The sequence below is a fragment of the Neoarius graeffei genome, chromosome 12 (genome assembly GCF_027579695.1).
Source record: "Neoarius graeffei isolate fNeoGra1 chromosome 12, fNeoGra1.pri, whole genome shotgun sequence".
Lineage (NCBI taxonomy): Eukaryota > Metazoa > Chordata > Actinopteri > Siluriformes > Ariidae > Neoarius > Neoarius graeffei.
This window is the reverse complement of record NC_083580.1, coordinates 69,339,084-69,363,027: the sequence shown is the minus strand read 5'-3', so window position 1 is coordinate 69,363,027 and position 23,944 is coordinate 69,339,084. Positions and strand designations below refer to the sequence as shown.

General features: G+C 41.6%; 1 protein-coding gene across 6 annotated transcripts in view; it reads right to left on the bottom strand.

The window, feature by feature from the left end:
- Window positions 1-23,944, bottom strand: part of mark2a (MAP/microtubule affinity-regulating kinase 2a) — an 89,960-nt gene that overhangs the window by 28,659 nt on the left and 37,357 nt on the right. For 5 of the 6 annotated variants that reach the window (XM_060936320.1, XM_060936321.1, XM_060936323.1 and 2 more), the window contains exons 2-13: window positions 19,226-19,399; window positions 18,313-18,366; window positions 18,001-18,049; window positions 17,736-17,801; window positions 9,139-9,209; window positions 8,905-8,961; window positions 7,357-7,593; window positions 7,142-7,261; window positions 6,834-6,969; window positions 4,567-4,679; window positions 853-973; window positions 612-757 (exon numbers count right to left, since the gene is read on the bottom strand). In XM_060936320.1, the coding sequence (XP_060792303.1) occupies window positions 612-757; window positions 853-973; window positions 4,567-4,679; window positions 6,834-6,969; window positions 7,142-7,261; window positions 7,357-7,593; window positions 8,905-8,961; window positions 9,139-9,209; window positions 17,736-17,801; window positions 18,001-18,049; window positions 18,313-18,366; window positions 19,226-19,399 (1,344 nt within the window). The remainder of the gene's footprint in view (window positions 1-611; window positions 758-852; window positions 974-4,566; window positions 4,680-6,833; window positions 6,970-7,141; window positions 7,262-7,356; window positions 7,594-8,904; window positions 8,962-9,138; window positions 9,210-17,735; window positions 17,802-18,000; window positions 18,050-18,312; window positions 18,367-19,225; window positions 19,400-23,944) is intronic. The other variant, XM_060936322.1, reaches the window with a different exon arrangement.

The window sequence follows — 23,944 nt, the reverse complement described above, 5'->3', positions numbered from 1 at the left end:
AGCTGGCTATAAACAATCTAAATAAATATTTATAAAAATGTAGAAAAAGTTTATTAATATGACAAAATAAATATGTGCAAATTATTAAGCCTGAATTAAGAGTTTGGTAATACAGCGGCCGTATCCCAAATGACTGCCTACTGAAGCTCGAGTGCACTATATAGAGAGTTTAAAAATCCATTACTTCCTAGTAACATGTAGTGCACTTATATAGAAATTAGAGACATATTTAGGAGTCAACCCTCGTTACCAGGCTACACGTTTTCATTTCAGTTCAGAAACAAAAACACACACGAGACCTCACACTTTAACACTAACCAGATAATTAAACAAACAAACAAACAAAAAAAATCATTAAACATGAAGAGTGCGCTTTTTTTTTGTTTATGTATTACGTAGATGTGCTTATTACGTGTCAATTTGCGCATGCGGGACGCTTTTGGGTCGTTTTCCGTTCATATTGGAGATCGCATACAAGTCTCATATAATTGGTAATGTGAACGGCCTAACAAAAAAAATCGGATTTCACAACAAATCGGATATGGGTCGTTTCAGGTTGCAGTCTGAACGTAGTGTAACTGCCAACTTCACGAAGGAAAATATGAACTCACGGTGGACGGGGTCGGGGTTTTCTTTCGGTCGACTGTAGTAAGCGGGCTTGGGGGAACTTTAGCGGAGCTGCCTGAGCTTTTCCTCCCGTAGTCTTCAGCGACATTCTTGCTGTCGCCCTGAGAGCGCTTAACCGACACAGACAAACCTGGAGCAGGGACAGAAAGTGACATGGATATCAATAAAAATGAGCACAAAGCATAAAACTACATCCAAACAACTTGAGCTCAAAATGTGTCGTACTTTGGTCTGTGCATCGGCGTGGCTTCTGGTTGGAGGTACTGCGTTGTACCTTGTGAGAAGGTGATGGGGCGTTGTTTGTGAGGTCAATGCTTGGGCGGGGCTTTATTGAGAGTTCGTCCAACTGGGGTAGAGAGCAGCGAGCATTAATACTGAAAGAAAGTAGGGCTGCAACAATATTGAATTCACGATTATCACAATGATTCGATCTGTTTGGAAACAAATCCCAATGATCAGGATTACAAGTAAAAACTAATTAAGCAGCCCAAAGAGAAAATCATTTTCTTTGCTGCTTGTGCATGAATTAAAGTGCATATTCTGGACCAATTTCGGGGTTTTTTTTTTTTTATGTCCCTTTACACACTCATCCAGAAGGGTAATTTTGCACAAGGCCATCTGTCTACAGCAAAAAAATAAATAAATAAAACGCGTCTGGAAAAATCCTAAGGGGGTCTGGAGCCAGATTCGTGACGTCGTCTGCGGAAGCGCCAGCAGGCTGCGAGAGCTTGCACGGTTTCAGTGCACAGCCTGTGTAGACCAAGCGCTCCCATTTCTCCCTCATTGTCCGGTCTTTTGGAAAACGATGAGTACTAATCCCATCAAGACTGGTGTTGCTACACCCTCCTACGATACATCTGTTAACCATTTTAATAATTACGTGATAACGTTGAAGAAATTTGCAGAAAACCACCAGGTCGTTTTCTCAAACAAACCAGCGCTGACGTAGGATTCAGAAGGAGGCGTCCTGCACGCGACGTCACGAAAATCAACGTTTCCCGGGAAATCCAAACGCCAAGTTTTTTCAGAGGCGGACCAATTCGCCTCGAATGGCTTGATTTCAACTGCATTTTTCTGGTATTTTTCTAGCAAGGTAAAAAAATTTTGCACAAAATGTGACAGATATTTGACCAAAGTTTAATATAAAATAGGAGAATTACATTGATCTTGCTCCTGAATTTACCCGTGATATGCGCTTTAACATTTACAGAATCACTTACAGACCTACCAACCCTGAAAAGGAAACATTCTAAGCCACTGGATTATTTTCTCGTCTCTACAACTTAACTACGTCTGTTTTAGTTAAGATGTAGACACCAGCAAAGTTTAAATGCACACACACTTTACTATTCTAGGAAAAAGAACACTCTGCACAGCAATTAATAATTAAAGTGTCTCCATCTTAATTAGAACAAACGAGCGCCAGCTTTCCTCCCAAGCGTCTTGTGGTGACTGTAAAGCTCCATATATAACGTGCTCACTCCGGTTTCCTTGCCAGAAAGCGAGGGGGTGCAAGATTCGCGCGTGAAAATCAAGTCAAAATAAGAGCACTGGCCAAAAGATTACTACTGAGATATTGAGGAAGGGGCGGAGCTTCCAAAGGCTGTCGGTTAACATCAGACACCTACAGAACCGTCAGTCATTTCAGGTTCATATATCAATTGGCTCATCTGCTATTTTTGAATCAATAAAGATACTTTTGGTGATCGTGATGACCTGTAGCAGCGTATTCGGATGTTAAAATGTCGAGCTTCGATGCAAAAGCAAGCACGCGTTACCGTGCATCCACCCTGTCATGGAATATTCTTCTCCAATTTGGAATGGGGCTGGTAGTACATCCCTGGCATCATTGGACAGACAAACCTTGGAAAGCTGGCATTGCACCACTAGCTCACAGAAGAAATGTCGCCTCGCTCTGCGTTTTCTACCGTCACCTGTTTCTGCAGCCATCCATTGAATTATCCAACATTCTTCCCAGGAAGGCACCTAGTATAAGAACTACTAGATTCTCCACAAGTGGTCATCCTTTTGCTGTGAGTATTCCAAGATCACATACGAACCTCCATCGCTCATCCTACATTCCCAGGATCAGCCGTTTGTAGAATTCACTCCCGGTAACTCTATTCCCCCACCACTCCAGATGTGGACGTATTCAAGTCAGCAGTAAACCTCCCGGATCAGGGTTTTTAAAACATCTTTTTTGTGTTCACATTTCTGTTTCGTCTGGATATTGATTGTAGTTCATACCTGGCTGGGACATGGTGACCTGCGAACCTTAGCCTACAGGGTTCGGACCCTTAAACTGTGGGCAAACAGCACACCCATCCAGGTGCGGTTTTATTTTTTTTAATTTTTTTCCCCCCCAGCAGGGCTCAGTGTAGGTCTTCTGGCTTACCATGACCACCTTATGAACCGTGTCTCGCTTGTTGTCTAACGGTCCCTGTTTTATGGGGTTTTTTGGCATTTATCTTTTGCAGTATAACTCTATGCATTTGCATTGGGCCACTTTTCATCTTTCTTGATGGTCCAGAGATGCCTACCCCAAATTTTGAATTTCAGTATTCTTGAAAACATTTTTCAGTATTTTGGAATGACTTTCAGTAACATTAATTTATGCGCATTTCCATTATAAAGAGGTGTATATATACCAATATGTTTAACATTTAAATTATTAAAAAGAACTGTTTTGTGTGAATTGAATAAACAAAACGCAAGCAGCCATCTCAACTGAATTTCCACTCAACACATTTCTAGAGCATACAATATCTCACATTTTTATAAATACAATAGTGTTCCCTGTTTGCAGACATTACGGTTGACTACCAATCATTGGTATTGAATGTAACTCCTCAAAAGTATTATATTATATTGCCTGGCAAAATGTTCTACCTGTTAACGGATTCTAATAAAATTTAAAAAAATTCTTATTTCATGCCAAAGAGAGTCCGACATTGTTATCTTAATGTCCCAATATATAAATACTTCAGCATAATGCTTCAGAAGACACATTGAATAAAATGACATTTATAATTGTATTTAAAACAGTGGAATGATCAATTTTTTGCCACAATCCCAACAGCACTAATCATAAAATTCTGTTTTTGATCATACTACATGTACATTTGCACTTGCAACACTGAAAAGACTTTGAATTAAAGAAGTACAGCCAGTGTTTGATATTTCAGTGAATAAAAATCAGACATGTAAAAAGAAACTGAATAAGTTTAGCTCACATTTCATGGCACTAATTGGCAAGTTCAACTCCAAGCACAGGTCAACCATCACCGCTTCAGCACGTGTCACGTTCCGTGTCTTTTCATCCACAGATTTCGTAAAAAACTGCTGGATACCCCCAGATTTACTTTCCGCCTGACTCGCCATTTCAGCATACTCCATATGTGGTTTTTTTTTGTAGTTGACATGCCGCGTGCAGTCATCGCAACCACCATGAGTGATGTTAATGTCAGTTCTACACAGTTTGCAGTGCGCGTATCCATTGCCCTTTTGACTGGGTGTAATGCACGGCCATTCTACCGTATCGAAAATAGCGCGAACAAATGTGCGGAATCTGCGCATGTCACACACAGCATGTGTGGTTGTCGTAAAAATAAATAGCCTAGCTGTGAATCACGCATGGATTGAAAAAGTCGCTTGGACATTTAAAAACAACTCACTGGAATTTAAGACTTTATAATAATTCCGTACAGAATAACACTGTTTGCTGTATCATATTTACGTAACTTTTCCGTACAAAATACGGCCAATCCGTACTAGTAGGCATCTCTGATGGTCCCACCAGGCCCAGATTGAATAAGGGCATAAAAATAAATAAGTATAAAGGTTGGCAGGTCTAAATGCGTCGCAGAAAATTCCAAGAAACGTTATCCAAAATACAAACCGGACCCTAGACAGTGCATATTTATTGACACCTCTGCATACCTCTGAATTCCTATAGTCCAGTAATAGATAAGTTGCCATGATTTCATCATATTTCTGGTTGACGAGGGAGTCCTGGATCTCATCTTGAGCGTATCCCATTTGTAGCATGATATCTGGTGAGGGTGGAGACGGATGAATGAAAAAAGTTAGCAGAAAAATAAAAACCAGACAAAAACAATAAAGAGCAAAAAACTGGCATATGAAACAGGAGACAACGAGGAGTCGAAGAGAGACAAAAAGCACGCACGCGCGCACACACACAACCAAGGCCAAACCTGCACGTCTGAGGCTCCATCCCTTCCACCCTCCCACAATCACCCAGTCCACTGAGACCAGACATCTGCCCCACCTCCAGGGATGAGAGTGGGTGGTCACCAAAAAAGCAGAAAACAAAATGGCGCCTGAAGCCGGGGGTCTGGGAGGGATACCCCCCCCCCAGGAAAATTTCGAAAAACAAGGCCTTGCAAACCACTTTTCCTGCAATCTGAGCTGTAGTAGATAAAAAAAAAAATCTCTTTTTTTATATATTTACATGAAAACATGTTTCAAATCAATAGGAGTATTGTTTGAATTAAAAATAAAATCACATTCTACATTCAAGGGTATGGTTATAATTTATGATCAACAAAAATGACAAACTAAATTCACATTAAACGTAAGTTTTATTAATTATCAAAATGTTCATATATTAAATAAAATTTCTTAAGGAGAAAAGGTCAGTCACCCTATGTCCTCATTAGTTGCATATGATTTCAAAAAGTCTTTTGAAATATTTAAATTTTCAAAACTGTCAGCATTAATTCAGATTTACTGACCATCATGTACATGTTCAATGTATTAAATCAAACGAATGCCAAGTTTATGGGATAATGTCTATGTACACTTTATACAATTATTTATAGTTCACAGTAGGGCTGAACGATTTTAAGAAAAAAATTGAATTGCGATTTTTCTGGCAGATATTGCGATTTCGATTTCAACCACGATTTTTTTTCTTTAAATCAAGTTTCAGTGCAAATTAATTAATACAATGAATTCCAAAAAGCTAATGCAAGAATGAAAACTGAGGTCAACAGATTTCAAATGTAGGCCTGTTTATTAACATTGAGTGCCTGAGGAACAAGTTATAATAACTTAAAATAATAAAAAGAGAGCCATCTTTCTTAAGTAAACTTTTGCTTCTTTTACTTTTCCCATCTACAACATATCAGACATAAAAAAAAGGTTGATCAATGGCTCAGCAGCATCAAAATATTGCACTTTTGTAAAAGAATGTACATAAGAATTATAAATTATAACTAGAGCCAACAATTCCCCTGTGGGAAATAAGAGTGATGTAGTGGCTGTAGCAGTCGCTATTGCAGGGCCCCTCCCTCCTGTGTGTGAGAGTGAGCGAGCAGCCCCTCCCCAACCCGCGCGGTCAGACACAGACAGAGAAAGCGCACTTTTTCCTCACAGTGCTCCCTCCAAACAACGGGGATTTACACGAAAACGAAAGGAGATATTCACAAAATTCTTTCACACTGAGTGCCACAAGGCTTTCCTGAACGTAATTTTTTTTGTCTGTAGTGTAAAAAAATGAGGACAATTTATTGACGAAACAAAACATGGGCCAGTTTAGGAGCACTGAGAAAAACCGCGGCTTTGACGATCCCAAAATCGTGTTGTCTGAGATCGCGATTTTCGGTCGAAAACGATAGATCGTTCAGCCCTAGTTCACAGTCACTTCTCATTTTCATTTAATCATTTCGACTTCTTCAGCCTTTTGGCCAAAGACAAGAGCTTGTCAGCTTGTCTCTGTTTTTTTTTTTATATCAGCATCGATTTCACGTACCTTCGCTTCGTCTCGCTCGTCAATTGTATTCGGCATTTTGAGTAAAAAAGCCGATACGAAAGAGAAACGTATTTTTGAAGCGCAGCGACGATGAACATGTGCAAGTTTCGATAAAATAGAACGATGCGGGTACTTTTGTAAGAACTGTTATGATTGGCTTTTGTTCTCTCCCACACTCTTGTAAGAACTGTCATGATTGGCTATCATGCTCTCGCCAGCGATGTTTTGGCCAATTACAATGTAGAAAACACGTATTCTACCGCGAGACTCAGCGAGACTAAAGATGGCGAAACTGTAAACATGTAACATTGTCATACGCTTGAGTATCACGAAGGAACATACCCCAACCCCCCTCAATGAAAAAAAAAACTCAACGGATTTGGCATAATATCGATTTTTGCTCAGAAAAAGCGGAAAACTCTCATCCCTGCACCTCTCTTCCAACCCCCTGCATTGCCAGGGTGCTGACCTGTCCTCTTGGGGTCCTTGTAGTCGGGCTGCGGCTCAACGTAAGGCATCAACTCCTCCTCCTCGTAGCCCACATTCATCCACCGGTCCTTCATGATCTGCTGCTGTGCACAAGCGCAAAGAGACAGAGCACGGATGGAGTTTAAAGCTGGAACTGGAATGGATACTAGCTCGTACTAAGGGTGGAATACTGGCGCTCAGACTGAATATACTACATTTCCTCACAAACTATGAGTGATGGGTCAGTGGCCAGCAGCAGGCACCATTACAAACCTCAAGGCTTCCTCTTTTAGTGGGGTTGAGAATAAGAAACTTCTTCAGCAAGTTCTCACAGTCTGTGGACATGTAGAACGGGATTCGGTATTTCCCTCTTAAAACACGTTCGCGCAGCTCCTGCGAAATCAAGTACCAAAACAACAACTCTTTAGATCTAAACCCGTCAAGCTCCCCATGACGTGACATGACTCCGTCCCATACCGCCGTCTCACCTTCAGGTTCTGCCCATCAAAAGGCAGCGAGCCGCTGACCAGCGTGTACAGGATGACGCCCAAACTCCACACGTCCACTTCTGGCCCGTCGTACTTCTTTCCCTGGAAGAGCTCTGGAGCGGCGTACGGGGGGCTGCCACAAAACGTGTCCAGCTTGTTGCCCAGCGTGAACTCGTTACTGAAGCCAAAATCAGCGATCTTTATGTTCATGTCCGCGTCCAGAAGCAGGTTTTCAGCCTGGACAGAATAAAAAGTCAGGGTTTTAAACATCTACAGATTAAAGTATTACTTTGGAAACGCTAGCCAGCTAAATAAATACATAAAATCGCGTGTCGGCTTTGTTCATACACACAGCATACTCGATTTGAGCAAGAAACATTTAAATGGAATCTGAATGGCAAAGAAAAGCCACATCGATCCAATCTGAATGGAGAACAAAGCTGAGCTTTCCTTTCTTTGTTCTTCAGTTGTTGTCAGGTTGTTTTTTTTCCCTTTTCAAACATACAATCAGAATCTGGCCTGTCCCAGGAACAAACGCTACGTTCACACTGCAAGGCTTAATGCTCAATTCCGATTTTTTTGTGAGGTCGTTCACATTAACAAATATATGCGACTTGTATGTGATCCTCAGTATGAACGAAAAGCGACCTAAAAGTGTTCCGCATGCGCATTGCAGGATACGACGACGACGTCACACGCAGTGAGCATGGCCAGTGTTTACGGAAGTAACCTAAAGTTTCCTGTGTATGACAGTAGCCAGCATGGAGTACCTGGCGATGATGCAGTTGTTGTTGCGACGGAGCCAGAACATGCACAATAGCCTGATGTTAAGGAGGAGGTTGAGAAGGAAGAGGGCAAGGGTTTTGGCTCAGGCGTTCTGCGGGGTAGTGACTGCAACCTCCGTTCAAAGGAACATCAAAGCCATGTTGTTGTAACTTTTTTTGAGAGACCCGCCGCCTACTTCAGCGCAGAATAGTGACGTTTGTGGCTTGTTGATGACGTGTAAGTCGGATGAATGCGACCTGGCGGTTCAGACTGAAGTCGCATATGAAAAGAGCGGATAGGAATCGGAATTAGGACCACATATCCAAACGGCCTGGGTCGGATTTGAAAAAAAAATCGGATCTGTGTCGTTCATATTGTCAATAAAAGATCGGATACAGGTCACATATGGGCGAAAAAAAAAAAAATCGGATTTGAGTCACTTCAGCCTGCAGTGTGAACGTAGTGAAAATGACCCCAAATCATCTTATACCCATGAAGAACGACTAAACAGGATAGGTGAGGTGGGAATACAAGTGTCTTATGATGTGCATGAAGCAAAAAAAAAAAATCAATCAATCAATCAATCAATCATGAACATTTCCCACCAATAAACACATTTTTACCATCACTGGGTGCTGTTACCACGGTAACTCTCAAGTCATCGGGCATATGGAGGCAAAGGTGACCAGTGAACAAGTCCAGTATAATTTTTTGGCTGGTAGTCATTTGTAATCGTGTCCAAAATCCTGATCAAGTGAACATCTGGCTCAAAACCAGCCTCACCTTCAGGTCTCTGTGAACGATGCACTTCTGGTGACAGTACTGCACTGCTGACACAATCTGCTCATTAAAGATAAAAAAAAAAAAGCCAAGCATCTAAGTATTGACACAGTCACTTGAAAAGCTGCTAACAGTGGTTTCTTTCAGTTTGGCGGTTTTAAAGTTAAGAAAACTTAAGAAAAATATCCGGTACTTTTACAAGCTCTGAGTGCTTGTTCAACACTAACAGAGTCTCACCTGTCTGAATTTGGCCCTGGCTTCTTTCTCTTTCATTCTGCCATGGGCGACGAGGTAATCGAACACCTCTCCTGTATCAGGAGGAGCGAGAGAACAGTCAGGAGGATGACAAAAGCTTGATTTAACAGCACTTTGTGGACAGCATAAAGAGAAAACGAGATTTGAAAGAGCTACTTTCACAGCACTGAGGAGGAGGGGGGGAGAGAAGAAAGAGAGAAAAAAAAAAAAAGAGCCACCGCTTAGTTTCTGGTCAATGAGCTACAGTAGTTGTGGGAAGCTTAAATCTACCTGGGCTTTTGCTTAAAAACAGGAAAGATGGCGTACATTTGTTGTTGGAATAGACATAACTAAAAACGCACTTCTGCTCCAGGAATGTTTTTAGAAGTCAAGTACTCTTAGGTGCTTTTCAAGGCCGATTTTTAGTTCCTGGGCTGTAGTTCAATGGAAAAAAATATGTACTTTTCTAAGAAACAGGAATTAAGGGAGTGGAGTTTGCTATGCTGAACATTGCCAACTGGTCAAACATAATATTTACGAAATATCCGACCCTCTTAGACAGACTTTCTAACAATCTGTGGTGAACCTACATATTACTTCAGCTTGTTTTACATCAGACACGGCCCAAAAGGTAAAGAGAAACATTTCCTCAAAGTGGCAAATAGGAGTTCAGTGTATGTTTTGGTATGGAAAAAGCCTCGAAGCAAAAATTGACTATGTGGACAGCTACATGTGCCATGAACTTCATGATTGTGCAGCAAAGTAAAAAGAACCCTGGAATGATTTTGCACGCCTCCATGTTTGCCAGTTACTATTACAGCATCAGAAACAACCTTAACTGTTGCACATATTGCATCATTTCTGTTATTTTACACCACGATCACCATGATAGTCAGCCACAGAACTGTAGTTCCCCTTCAGAAAAAATTTCGATCACTTCATTTCCTTGAAAAGCTCAGAAATCTTTGTGAAAAACATTAACTCATTTAAGTCCATCAATTATTTGATGCTGTATGCATGCTTTCTATATTCTACAACTGTATAATATATTTTATATATATTACACACACACTACCGTTCAAAAGTTTGGGGTCACTTTGAAATATCCTTATTTTTGGAAGAAAAGCACTGTTCTTTTCAATGAAGATCTCATGTCATCTCATTATCTCTAGCCGCTTTATCCTGTTCTACAGGGTCGCAGGCGAGCTGGAGCCTATCCCAGCTGACTACGGGCGAAAGGCGGGGTACACCCTGGACAAGTCGCCAGGTCATCACAGGGCTGACACATAGACACAGACAACCATTCACACTCACATTCACACCTACGGTCAATTTAGAGTCACCAGTTAACCTAACCTGCATGTCTTTGGACTGTGGGGGAAACCGGAGCACCCGGAGGAAACCCACGCGGACACGGGGAGAACATGCAAACTCCACACAGAAAGGCCCTCGCCGGCCACAGGGCTCGAACCCGGACCTTCTTGCTGTGAGGCGACAGCGCTAACCACTACACCACCATGCCGCCTCAACGAAGATCACTTTAAACTAATCAGAAATCCACTCTATACATTGCTAATGTGCTAAATGACTATTCTAGCTGCAAATGTCTGGTTTTTGGTGCAATATCTCCATAGGTGTATAGAGGCCCATTTCCAGCAACTCTCACTCCAGTGTTCTAATGGTACAATGGGTTTGCTCATTGCCTCAGAAGGCTAATGGATGATTAGAAAACCCTTGTACAATCATGTTAGCACAGCTGAAAACAGTTTAGCTCTTTAGAGAAGCTATAAAACTGACCTTCCTTTGAGCAGATTGAGGCCCTGTCCACACGGCAACGGATTCAGCTGAATCCGATAAAATTGTTTATCGTTTCGGCCTGGCGTCCACACGGCACCGGCGTTTTGGGTGCCCCAAAATGATATTTTTTGAGAACGGTTTCCAGAGTGGAAAAATCTGGCAACGGCACCGTTGCGAAGTCGTCTGGATGAGTAGAACGGATTTGTTTACGATGACATCACAACCACATGACTAGAACAAGCAGCACTCACTCATTCACGCTGGGTAGAAGGGGTTTATGCGCATGCGTCCTACTTCTTCTATTGGTCTGGTGTCTCCAATGGGACCGTCTTACAGCGCACGTAGAGGTGTGGCATGTGTATTGCATCATTTTCAGCAAGCGTTGCGTTGCCATATGTACCTGATATTTTACTGATCCGTTGCCCATGTGGACGCGATATTTTTTTTTTTTTTACCCGCTTAAAAAAAAAAAAAAAAAATCTCGTTGCCGTTGTCGTGTGGATGTAGCCCGAGTTTCTGGAGCATCACATTTGTGGGGTCGATTAAATGCTCAAAATGGCCAGAAAAATGTCTTGACTATATTTTCTATTCATTTTACAACTTATGGTGGGAAATAAAAGTGTGACTTTTCATGGAAAACACAAAATTGTCTGGGTGACCCCAAACTTTTGAACGGCAGTGTATACTCATAGCATTAAAAACAAGAAGAAACGTTCCATTCAGAGGGAAGACTGACTTTAAACACTGACTTAAATGTCATATCTGTGCTTGGAAGTAGACGTTTAAACATCAGAATTTCAATGCTGGACATGTGGTCTTAATTTAATTCAACTTCGTAACCAGATCTAGCTGCAGGTCCAGTTAGTTATAGAATATTTGCTAGAGCCTGCTCACTTTTCTTCACTAAATGCAGCCAAGCTTCACCAAGGAGTGAGGCGATTTACTGAATCTTTTTTGCCACTGCTTACTGCTTTTAGGGTGCGTTCATGCACGCGGTGTTTATTCCGTTATAGGAGTCGAGCTCTCGCGCGGTTTGTTTGTAGTGAGAAAGTGTTTCGATCCTGATTTGGCCTCAACACAAAAGAGAAGAAGTGAACCAAAACATGCCACATGTTTAAGGTTGTGAACGACATTTTGCTGGAGATATGTGAATTGCTAAACTGGAGCACTGCTGCAAAACGAGCCGAAGAACAAAGTGCTGTGGAAATGCAGCGTGTTCTGGTGATTCTGACTGATGAGAGAGAGATATCATAAACGGTGGATGCAACATTAAATTTTGCAAAAACGAGTCATTTCTATAATTATCTAGTAATGTACAGAGAGTGTGGCTCTGTGTTCATGCTCAAGTGATTCTGATTTCCACTACATTTGGCAAAGATGTGTTTACTTTTTCACGTCAAGATTAAAACACGTGCGTTTTCAGCGATATGAGGTGCGACCAAAAAAGTTCCGAGACTGTTCCTGTTGCGAACGAACGGAGAGCGGTGCCGTCATGCACGTGCAGCAGGAGTGAACAGGAACTTTCGGGAGTCAGTACGCTGCGTGACATTGTGCTTTCAACACTAGGACCCACGTGACACTTTTTTTTTGAGACAACATGCGCATTTGTGATTTAACGATAGACCTCAAACTCAAGCAGAGAACAAAAATTCTGCGTCAAACTCGAGAAATCAAGGAAGTCGATGACGTCCTTAACGTGGCATATCAAACAGTTCGTGCAATCCTCATGTCTGATTTGAGCACACGCTGCTCCGCTGTGTCAAGTGTGAACGCCACTCATAACAGCTTGCCCAGGTCACCGCTTCACTAGCCTGGGCCCGCCCATCCTAAGCGTGACGCAACACGAGGGCCTGTTGCGAGCTTAGTCTGGCCAGGCAAGCTATCTACAGCTCTTCCAAGCTCCGGAAAAATCGGGAGCCCATCAACTTTGAGCATTTCCAACGGCCCTGGGTAGAGGCGTGTTCAAGGCAGTGACGTAGTAGAACTGCGACCGGAAGCCATAGATTGTTTACAGAATCATGCTGTATTGAAAGCATTCAACGGGAAGTTCTCATTGAAAACGGAGCAAAGAGCAGCCCTGGAGGTATTTATTGAAAGGAAGGACGTTTTCGCCTTGCTCCCGACCGGCTTCGGTAAGAGTTTAATCTACCAGTTAGTCCCGCTAGTAGCCAAATCAATGGGGCTCAGCGAGAATCCTATCGTCGCGTCACATACGTCAGAGGAAAGAGTGATGTGATTGGTTTAAGCTTCGTCACAGCCTTTTCTGGCTTCGACCAGTAGCAAACTGAGGCATTTCAGGGAGGCGGGTCAATCACGGGCTCTGGGAAACGGTTGGGCTTAATATCTTGGCCAGACCAATAGCTCGCAGAGCTTTGAAGTCGCGTTAGCCAGACTACCGCTTCACTGCTGTAGGCTTTGCTCTCTGCTCAAGCTAGAGGTCCATAGTATAATCGCAAACGCACATCACAAAAACCTTTTGATCACACACCACAAAGCTAACTTTTTTTTTTTTTGCTTTTTGATTCATTCAATTATCTACAACAAGGCACTTCAGCTAAACGAACAGCAAACAAAAAGCATCAATTTCACTCTGATTCACTCTCAGGTGTGAAAGCACCCTGAAATTCAGTCAATTCAGCATGCGAACTTTTCATTCCGGTGACCAAATCTAAAAAAAGATCATGTCACTCTGTGCAAAAGGTTGTTCAACTTCACAGCCAGTGAAATTGTACTCTTCAAGATTCAGAAGCCAGAAAAGGACCTACAGTACACAACGTACCCTTTGACAAGTTTTACCCGACACCACATTTGGTGCTTCCCAACCTGCTACCCAAGACACCGATACTGCTTTCACATTATTTATCATATAATATTTATAAATACACTACCGTTCAAAAGTTTGGGGTCACCCAGACAATTTTGTGTTTTCCATCAAAAGTCACTTATTTACCACCATAAGTTGTAAAATGAATAGAAAATATAGTCAAGACATTTTTCTGGCCATTTTGAGCATTTAATCGACCCCACAAATGTGATGCTCCAGAAACTCATGGCGTATTCACACCTACATTGTTTGGTCCGGACCAAACGAACCAAATTTCCCTTGGTCCGGACCTTTTGGGTTGGTCTGAATACAAACCACCGAACTCTGGTCCGTACCAAACAAGCGGACCGAGACCGAGCTGCAAGGTCGGACTCGGTCCGGACCAAAGGAACCCTGGTGCGGATCTTTTGGAGGTGTGAAAGCAGACCGGACCTAATCCGACAGTTTTGCTTTTTTGTACCTCGGGAGCTTCCGTCGTTTGTCGAGCATTATGGGAAACAGAGTCTTGACACTCCACCGCAAAGTGCAAACACTGTTTCGGTTGTCAAGGGAACCTTACAACAGTCGTTCAGTCATTCAGATCAGTGGTAGGCTAGACTACAGAGTACAAAAAATGAGTAGGGGGCAAACGTGGGCCGAGGAAGAAACGCATACCCTTGTGGATATATGGGCAGATGTCCACATATCTGAGCTTTTGGAGAGAACACACAAAAATGCCGACATGTTTGCTGTATTCAGTGAGAAAATGAAGGGGTTCACGCGCTCCCCAGAACAGCGCTTTGTGCGCGTGTCGTCTCTGACCAATAGCTGAACGACCTCAGGGCGCGTGGCTTTGTTGACAGATTTTGGTCCGCTTACTAAAATTTACAGTGTGAAAGCGAACCGCACCAAAATGAAAAAAAAAAAACCAAAAACATTTGATTCGGACCAAAGCAAGTGAACTATCGAACTATCCTGGTCTGACTACACCCTCAATCTGCTCAAAGGAAGGTCAGTTTTATAGCTTCTCTAAAGAGCTAAACTGCTTTCAGCTGTGCTAACATGATTGTACAAGGGTTTTCTAATCATCCATTAGCCTTCTGAGGCAATGAGCAAACACATTGTACCATTAGAACACTGGAGTGAGAGTTGCTGGAAATGGGCCTCTATACACCTATGGAGATATTGCACCAAAAACCAGACATTTGCAGCTAGAATAGTCATTTAGCACATTAGCAATGTATAGAGTGGATTTCTGATTAGTTTAAAGTGATCTTCATTGAAAAGAACAGTGCTTTTCTTTCAAAAATAAGGACATTTCAAAGTGACCCCAAACTTTTGAACAGTAGTGTATGATTTCACTTTATTAGTACAGTTGTATACTGTTTGAGGCAGAGGCAAAACACAGCGAGATCTAGAGAATTTTATCAGACTGAACTGAAGTGGGCATGCGTTTTTTTTGGTTGCCCCCCCCAAGTCGTAATAATTTCTAAACCAGTTCTATAACAAATATGGGGTAAAGAAGGATTTCTATGGAGAAGATTTCATCACAGTTACATTGGTGGGGGAGGAATACATGATATACAATACACAAATAGTCAGACGGATTGCATTTCAGTGTGACACGACTTCCAGACACTGATGAAACCAAAATGGAGCTAAGAATTCTGCATTTCATTTAAAAAAAAAAAAAAAAAAAAAAACTCCTCCTGCTTATTGTTTTCACTAATGAGATCATGTGATGCAAGAGCAATGCAGTGACTGTTCTGCTTTTCAGTGTGGAATGTTTTCTGCACATCACTTATGAAAAACAATACAGTGTTGTGTGTTGCGTCTCATGTTCCTCCACTAGTACGGTCCATTTTCTACCTGAAACGGAATCGCTCCGTGAAACACAATGCAGTGGCTTGGACTGCTTTTGAAAGAATTCTGAAAAAGCAAGTCCCTGCTGATGAAATGAAAAACAATCAAAAGATGTAAAGGCTCGGTCCCACAATACTGCTAACTATAAATAAATCAGCCCCCTGCAGTTTACATGGTTGGTGCTCACACCAGACCGATAACGGGTTTATCAGCATCGGCGAGATTGCTTCTGGAGCGATTTTTCCAGGCCTGGACCTGATCCGATACAACATCTGACCAATCAGGTAATTGTTTACATGTGATGTCTGAGCATGTGCTATTTTTCCCCATGCATCTTTGAGGAGAAGCTGATAATCGAAGTGTCGAAGATGGGCATCAAAAGCAGCTCTTCCTTGCCACCACGGTCAGCCATTGTGTGCTGCTGAGTGCATGCGAACAGCATACAACGGCTACGCTTTCCCATGAAAGCAAACCACCAGGTACACTACCGTTCAAAGTGACCCCAAACTTCTGAAATGTCCTTATTTTTGAAAGAAAAGCACTGTTCTTTTCAACGAAGATCACTTTAAACTAATCAGAAATCCACTCTATACATTGCTAATGTGCTAAATGACTATTCTAGCTGCAAATGTCTGGTTTTTGGTGCAATATCTCCATAGGTGTATAGAGGCCCATTTCCAGCAACTATCACTACAGTGTTCTAATGGTACAATGTGTTTGCTCATTGCCTCAGAAGCAGGGCTTTGAACCAGAATTTTTTTTCCTATTGGTTCGTTCCGAACAGAAACGGAATTTTAACATTTCCGGTTTTGGGTTCCACCATTAAATAGACGTTCCCGAACCGGTTAGAACAAAAAAAAAATTTCGTTCCCGGAACGGTTAATTACGTTCCCTGCCAGCTGTTTAACAAATGGCTATAAAATTATGTCTCTGTCTCATCCAGCTTAAGCCAAATGTAGGCTAATTCTATTACAACCTTCATTAAATAAGACAAGAAATAATTCAAAACAATTATTTCAAATGTGGCGATTTGGATTCTCAGTATGTCTTCCCATCTACACAAACAGAAAAAGTGCCAAAAATGAAAGATAATTCGTTTAGTGTGTTACCAAAGGCTAGTCAGGCCCTATGCATTGATAGGCTAACAGAGGTTAACGTCATTTAATGTTTGCGAGCCTTTCATTAACGTGGACAAATATATTGACATCGTGTTTGAAATTGACGTTTTCGAATAACGATAGACTGCAATATTTACCTCTTATTTAAGACTTGGAGATGTGATAGTAGTCCACCCTCCCGCTCTCTCCATTCAGTCAGCGAATGTCACACAGGAAGTGAACCCCAGCGGGTCATAGAAACTTGCGCAGGAGAAGAATGACTTTTTTATTTGTAGGCTACGGAAACTTTGAGGAACGAAATAAAAACCGGTATTAACCGGTTACCATTATTTTTAATAAGCGTTTCTGTTCCGGAACATCAAAAATAAAGTTTCTGGTTTCGTTTCTGTTCCATGTGAAATAGAAAAAGTTCCTGGTTTTTGTTTTCATTCCTTGAACCGGTTCAAAGCCCTGCTCAGAAGGCTAATGGATGATTAGAAAACCCTTGTACAATCATGTTAGCACAGCTGAAAACAGTTTAGCTCTTTAGAGAAGCTATAAAACTGACCTTCCTTTGAGCAGATTGAGTTTCTGGAGCATCACATTTGTGGGGTTGATTAAATGCTCAAAACGGCCAGAAAAATATCTTGACTATATTTTCTATTCATTTTACAACTTATGGTGGTAAATAAAAGTGTGACTTTCATGGAAAACACAAAATTGTCTGGGTGACCCCAAACTTTTGAACGGTAGTGTGTGTGTGTGTATATATATATATATATATATATATATATATATAAAAAATATAGTCGGGATTATAGTTGTGGTGTGACTGCTCTAGACTGGAACTAAATTCATGTAGTGGGACCGGGCCCTAAAAGTGATTCGGTGTACATTATAGACACGTCACAAATTAAAAGCAGTTTGTTTCTCCATAGGTTTGGAGTGATTACATGGAAAAACAGGAAAAAGCAACTTAATGAATCGACAGTTCATGAATTTGAAAAGGGTTAAAGCCAAAGATGAAGGAGAACTCGAACCTCCGCTGGCGTACTCCATAACCAGGTAAAGTGTCTTCTCGGTTTCTATCACCTCAAACAATTTCACTATGGACAAGAAGTCATAAGAGGGGAAAAAAAAACTGGTTAAGCAAAACAGATAATACATGCTATGGCAGTCAAATATTTTTACGACAGAGTTATTCACATGATACATTGATACAGGAGGAAAGAAAAAAAAAACCTTCTGTAGGAAAATGAGAAATTCAAGCTTGAACCAGTCATCTTGTAAGTAAATAAAGCTCACCAATATTTGGGTGATTCAACAGCTTCATGATCCTCACTTCCCGAAAGAGCTGTGAATGAGACAGAGGTCACGTTTGATATACAGCTGATAAATCATATATTTGTACTCAGGAAGGATTTGAGCCTAATTTGGTGCAATTAACTCGCCTCTTTAGCCTTGAGCGAAATCAAAGTCGAGCATTTCCAGGATAAACGAGAGAAGCTCTAACGAGCGAGGGTCTAATATGACCAAGTGGAGGCGTGCTACGGGTATGCTCGAAAGGGTTCGCTGTTTGACGTGCATGATTAAAACAAGTTCAAACCCCCAACTCACCTTCTGGAGACTGGAGGAGTTGAGCTGGGTCTTGTCTATGATTTTTACAGCCACCTGAATACACGGGTTAAGGGGAGGAAAAAAAAAAGTCATTTTTAATAAGAAAGAAAAATTCAACAAGAAGAAATCTACGACGTCGTGTTCTAAGAGGAAGGATCTCCGATGCCCTGCTCTACATCGTTACATGGAGCAACAGGAGGAGTGGAACGAAGGTTGCTTGGTGTTCTTGAGGAAATTGGCCTCAAGATCAAATGCGTATACACAAGGAAACAGATGACGAGACCGCCAAATAAACAGAGCGTGACTTCAAGTCAAGATCTTAGACTGTTGGCTGACTTCAGCCTTGACTGGTCCTAGCCGAGATCTCAATCTAACATCATCAGGAAACAATTCAGCGCACCACATGGTGATTACAGAGTGGTGTACAAGCAATAAGTGCGCACACAAGATTCTCTTTCTCTCCTACTCCGTCGTCATTCCACGGGCCTTGTGCAGTTGTGTCAGTGTGGAGGGTCAGACACCATGCAGTCACACGTGAACCGGCAGCGGATCTAAAACCATTAGGTGTGGAGATGTACCGAGTGCGAACTGAAGTGTTAAATGAACCACTTTGTCATGCAGACAGACTGGGCCCAAAATAAAAAATAAATAAATAAATAAATAAATAAATAAAAACACCACACACACTGCCCAGTAGAGGCATTGTGGGAGGGCTGAGGAACTGGCAGCCTCTACAGATTGTTAAGGGGCCAATAAATATGATTAAAAAAAAAAATTCTCTCTGATGTCTTTGTCTACATGTACAAAACAAAAGTCAGATTTTTAATCCATTACAACAAGCACGACAGCTCCAAAACCTCTTGACTTTATTGCCCAGATTTAAAGAAAGCATTAAAAGCAGTTTGATCGTCACCTCTTTGCCAGTGAGAACATGTCGAGCCAGTTTGACCTTTGCGAAATTCCCTTTTCCGATGGTCTTCAGCAGCCGGTATTTCCCGATGTGCGGCTGTTCGTCGGCTGCGGTGGCCAGCGAGTTGCGGCCGCGGGGCATGTTGGAGCGACCGCCGGCCTTAGAGTCGGAGTGAGCCTGCAAAACAAACGCGACACGACCTTAGCCCGCCGAGTTCTTTCTGGTTAATGCTACTCCGATTCATTTTCCACCCGACGGTGGACGGAATCGGTGAAACCTTCAAAGAACAGAGCTTTGTGGTTAATAATATCCCTGAAAAATCTTATGTAATGCTTATTGGACTGTCACCAGGCTCAGTCTGACTACACTATCACACAGACACCACAGGAAGGGAGGGGAGCGAAAGAAAAAGAGAAAACCATGTTGAGGAAACGGAACAGAGAGAGAGAGAGAGAGAGAGAGAGACTTGACAGAAGAAACCCAGACAGTAGACAGAGGAAAAGAATAACTTTTAATATATTAATGAAGATTAATTACAAAGCCTTTGTTGTTTATAAAAGGGAAAAACATCCCAAAGCAAGATGATATAAAAATCACTGGATTCACGTTCACAGAATCGCGTGAAACAGTTTGATTTTAAACAGTTAAGCTTGAGTTAACATGGCTGGCTGTTTGCAACATCAGTCACAGCATCTTCATGTAAAACTAAGCAGTTCTTGCATTTAATGATGAAACGTACCAGATTGTCTAAAGAAAGCTTGAAGTCTCGCATGCAGAACTGCTCTTGCGCCGACATGCATTTCGACGAGACACGTTCACACATCTGCACTGCTAAATTTGCACTGTTTTGCCAAAATGTTTTCATTTCTCAAAGATTTCCTGGCTCCCTTTATTTTTGTTAAAGGGGAACTGAAGTCATTTTTAAACTGGCTTTATTTCTTAATTCCGTTTTCGATGTTATTAACCTTATATCGTGACTCATATCGGCATATTATAGTACACTTATGGGCCTTTGCGGTTTTTAACCACGTTGAATGTAGTTCGCATGGTCCACGGCACGCGTCGCTTATCCGCGCGATCTTTGCGAGACTTCAAACGTGAAGTGTCAGCGCCGCCATTTTGAAAACCGTTTACACAGCGGCCAGATCGCCATATCATTCCAATTTAGATTAATTTTGAGATTTGCCAGCTTCATCAGCGATGGAGATTATTCCATACGACTTCGAACCAACGTGGAGTAGAGAAGAGTTGGAAAGACGACAGGATAAGGACTAGTCCGTCGCGCTGGTATGTACGTCGTTACTGTTGCACAATTAAAACGTGCCAGATCAGGCGGCTGGTGGGTTTTCAAAACAATAAATACATGCATGTATTTTTGTGATAAATACATATTATACTGAGCGCATTTCCCACATAATCCTCACTAAGGTTTCGGACAGCACTACAAAATGGCGTCCGCACTATATAGTGAGTAGGGTGTGATTTCGGACACGGGGAGAACTTCCGGCTTGATTACGTCAGCATTCGAAAGAGGGCGCGTGTCTTTCGACGACGTTGGCAGATGTCGGTCACTTTGATTTCCGCTTTACGTTTTACTTCCGTCCTACGATGTCTCGCACAGGTCTCAGCGAATCTCGTTTATGGCTATGGCTTTGACATACGGACTGATATTACACAGAGCATATTTCAAAACACTCATAACTTGCTATAGCAGTGACAAAATAGCTATCAAAAATGCAAAAAATTTGCTTTCAGTTCCCCTTTAACCGTCAAGTTACTGAATCTGATTTAGTCAAATCTTTAATGAGGAGCCATTTGGGGACCAACGTGATCCAGAAAATGGCTTTTCTGTTATTCCATTCAAGTTCTGCTGTTTAATGAAAGCAATTTTCTCCCTTTGCAACATGTAAAGGAGGAGGATTTGTCCTTTATCATTTATTTATGATTTGCGCCAATGCTGATGGAACAATATTAAAGCTAAGGCCAAAAAAAAAGAAAAAAAAAAAAAGTGTTTCCGGTAACCCGACCGATCGAGAATTTCCACGTCGAAATTGCCGACCGTGAAGTTATTACAAATTTCCCTCGATATTTTAGTGTAAGCGGCGTTAGTTTGTCATAATTTTTTGTTTCAACGCATTCAAGTTGTGAAAGAAACGATAAAAAGTAAAATGTTTCGCCACTTCTATCAGCCCTCCTGCATAAACATGGAAGCGCACTTGTATACTGAAGGAGGAAGGGAAAACTGAGCCGAGCCGCCATTTTGAATCCTCATTCAAGGCTGTAATGCAAATTGCTTCCTCTTCAGTATACAAGTGCACTTCCATGGCAGGGAAAAACACTACATTTTGCCACCTATGTAGTCCCCTATTTATACAAATAGGAGTCATTCAGGATTCAGCCATGTTTTTGCTCGGTGTTTTTGCTCGACCCAAGTTCTACAGTAGGCTAGGCTAGGCCGTCTGCTTTTAATGGAAGTAGCCTAAGACGTTATTTTCACGTTATTTCTTGATAAGGTGTTTTCACGTTATTACATGAAAATATCATGAAATAACGTGATGTTATTACATGATAAATATATTGTAAAAACGTGATAACTTTGTTAACAATATCTTTTCACGTAATTACTTGATTCTAAACCAATTTTTTTGAGTGTGGCAGCAACACGCTTCCGTAGATCATAACTCGAACTCTCGCGATATTTTTATTCATTTCAAGATTTAAAACACTTATTTTATGATGTGTGGTATAAAGGATTCTGTGCCAAAATACTATTTTGTAAAATGTTTACTTGTGTTAATTTTTTCGAACAAAAAAAAAAAAAAAAAAAAAAAAAAAAACACACAACCTTTTTCCTACCTACGGACCTTATTTTAGTATTTCATGTTACCTGAAACACCCTTTTTTTTTTTTTGGCCTAAGCTTTGACATCAGCTAACTATCAACCAATCGATGTCTCGCTCAGGTCCTCGTGCTCAGTGAGAAACAGTGCGCCGATTGTAGTCCTCACCTGAGCTCACTGTAATCACAGTGTGAGGACGATGTGAGCAGGTGAGCCAAATACAAATGTGGACAGACGTGCTATTGTTCTGATCAGCGCACAGTTTAAAAATAATAAATAAAAAAAAATACACCACTTCCAACGAAATGCTCAAATCGACCTAATGCCTAATTTAAAAAATAAAATCTTAAACTCCGAAGCCCCAACGGGAATTTTTTTTTTTAATTAAATCTACACATGCAGATATTCAGCAATACTGTTCATGTCAGTTTTGCACTAGAGTGCACAATACGCCGTCCGATTCTCATCCACTTCACAGACAGCTTTACAACCTCTAACAAACATCACAGCTGCTCAGCGTTTGCTGGTTTGGCTTATTCAATTTTAAGTTTTTCCCTACTCACAATTCACCATAAGAATTGCAAACTGTTAGTATTTATTTGTTTTTAAAAAAAAAAAGAGGAGACAAGAATGAGTAATTTCAGCATTTCAGGTGAGTGGTCAGGAACTGCTTGGTGGCAGAGGCAATCAAAAAACCTGTAACGAGACGGTCAATGACGGCGTAGCTCACTCTGGCCCCATTTAGTCCAGAAGGAACGATCTAAAGTGGGCCACCTTGCGAAATAAATGTTTCAAGCTGTACACACGCTCTGCACCCTAGGAATACCGACCTATTTGCCAGAAAGAACCCAAAACGGCGAGGACTTGACTGAGAAGCAGCAATTTTTGTTGAACTGCTCATTAAAAGGAACAGTCCACCGTACTTCCATAATGAAATATGTTCTTCTCTGAATTGAGACGAGCTGATCCATACCTCTCCGAGCTTCGTGCGACCTCCCAGTCAGTCAGACACGCTGTCATTCCTGTTAGCAATGTAGCTAGGCTCAGCATGGCCAATGGTATTTTTTGGGGCTGTAGTTAGATGCGACCAAACTCTTCCACGTTTTTCCTGTTTACATAGGTTTATATGACCAGTGACATGAAACAAGTTCAGTTACACAAATTGAAACGTAGCGATTTTCTATGCTATGGAAAGTCCGCACTATAATGACAGGCGTACTAGCACCTTCTGCGCGCTTCGACAGCGCATTGATACCTTCACTCCTGTTTTTTTTCTCTCCCCCACCCCCCCAACTTCCGTCAATACAACCAACGTGACCACCAAGACAAGTAGCCTGCGGGGGAGAGGGGGGAGAGGGGGAAAACAGGAATGAAGGTATCAATGCGCTGTCGAAGCGCGCAGAAGGTGTTAGTACGCCTGTCATTATAGTGCGGACTTTCCATAGCATAGAAAATCGCCACGTTTCAATTTGTGTAACTGAACTTGTTTCATGTCACTGGTCATATAAACCTATGCAAACAGGAAAAACGCGGAAGAGTTTGGTCGCATCTAACTACAGCCCCAAAAAATACCATTGGCCATGCTGAGCCTAGCTACATTGCTAACAGGAGTGACAGCGCGTCTGACTGACTGGGAGGTCGCACGAAGCTCGGAGAGGTACGGATCAGCTCGTCTCAATTCAGAGAACAACATATTTCATTACGGAAGTACGGTGGACTGTTCCTTTAAGGCTTAACTGATCCATACCTTCATTAATAATTAAGCAAATCTGTGTAGAAGTTATAGTACCCTAGGTACCCCTACCTTCATGCCAGAAAGAATCAAAATCGGTGAAGAATTGAGGGAGAAGAAGCAAATGTGTGTGGAAATTGCTCATTAGGGA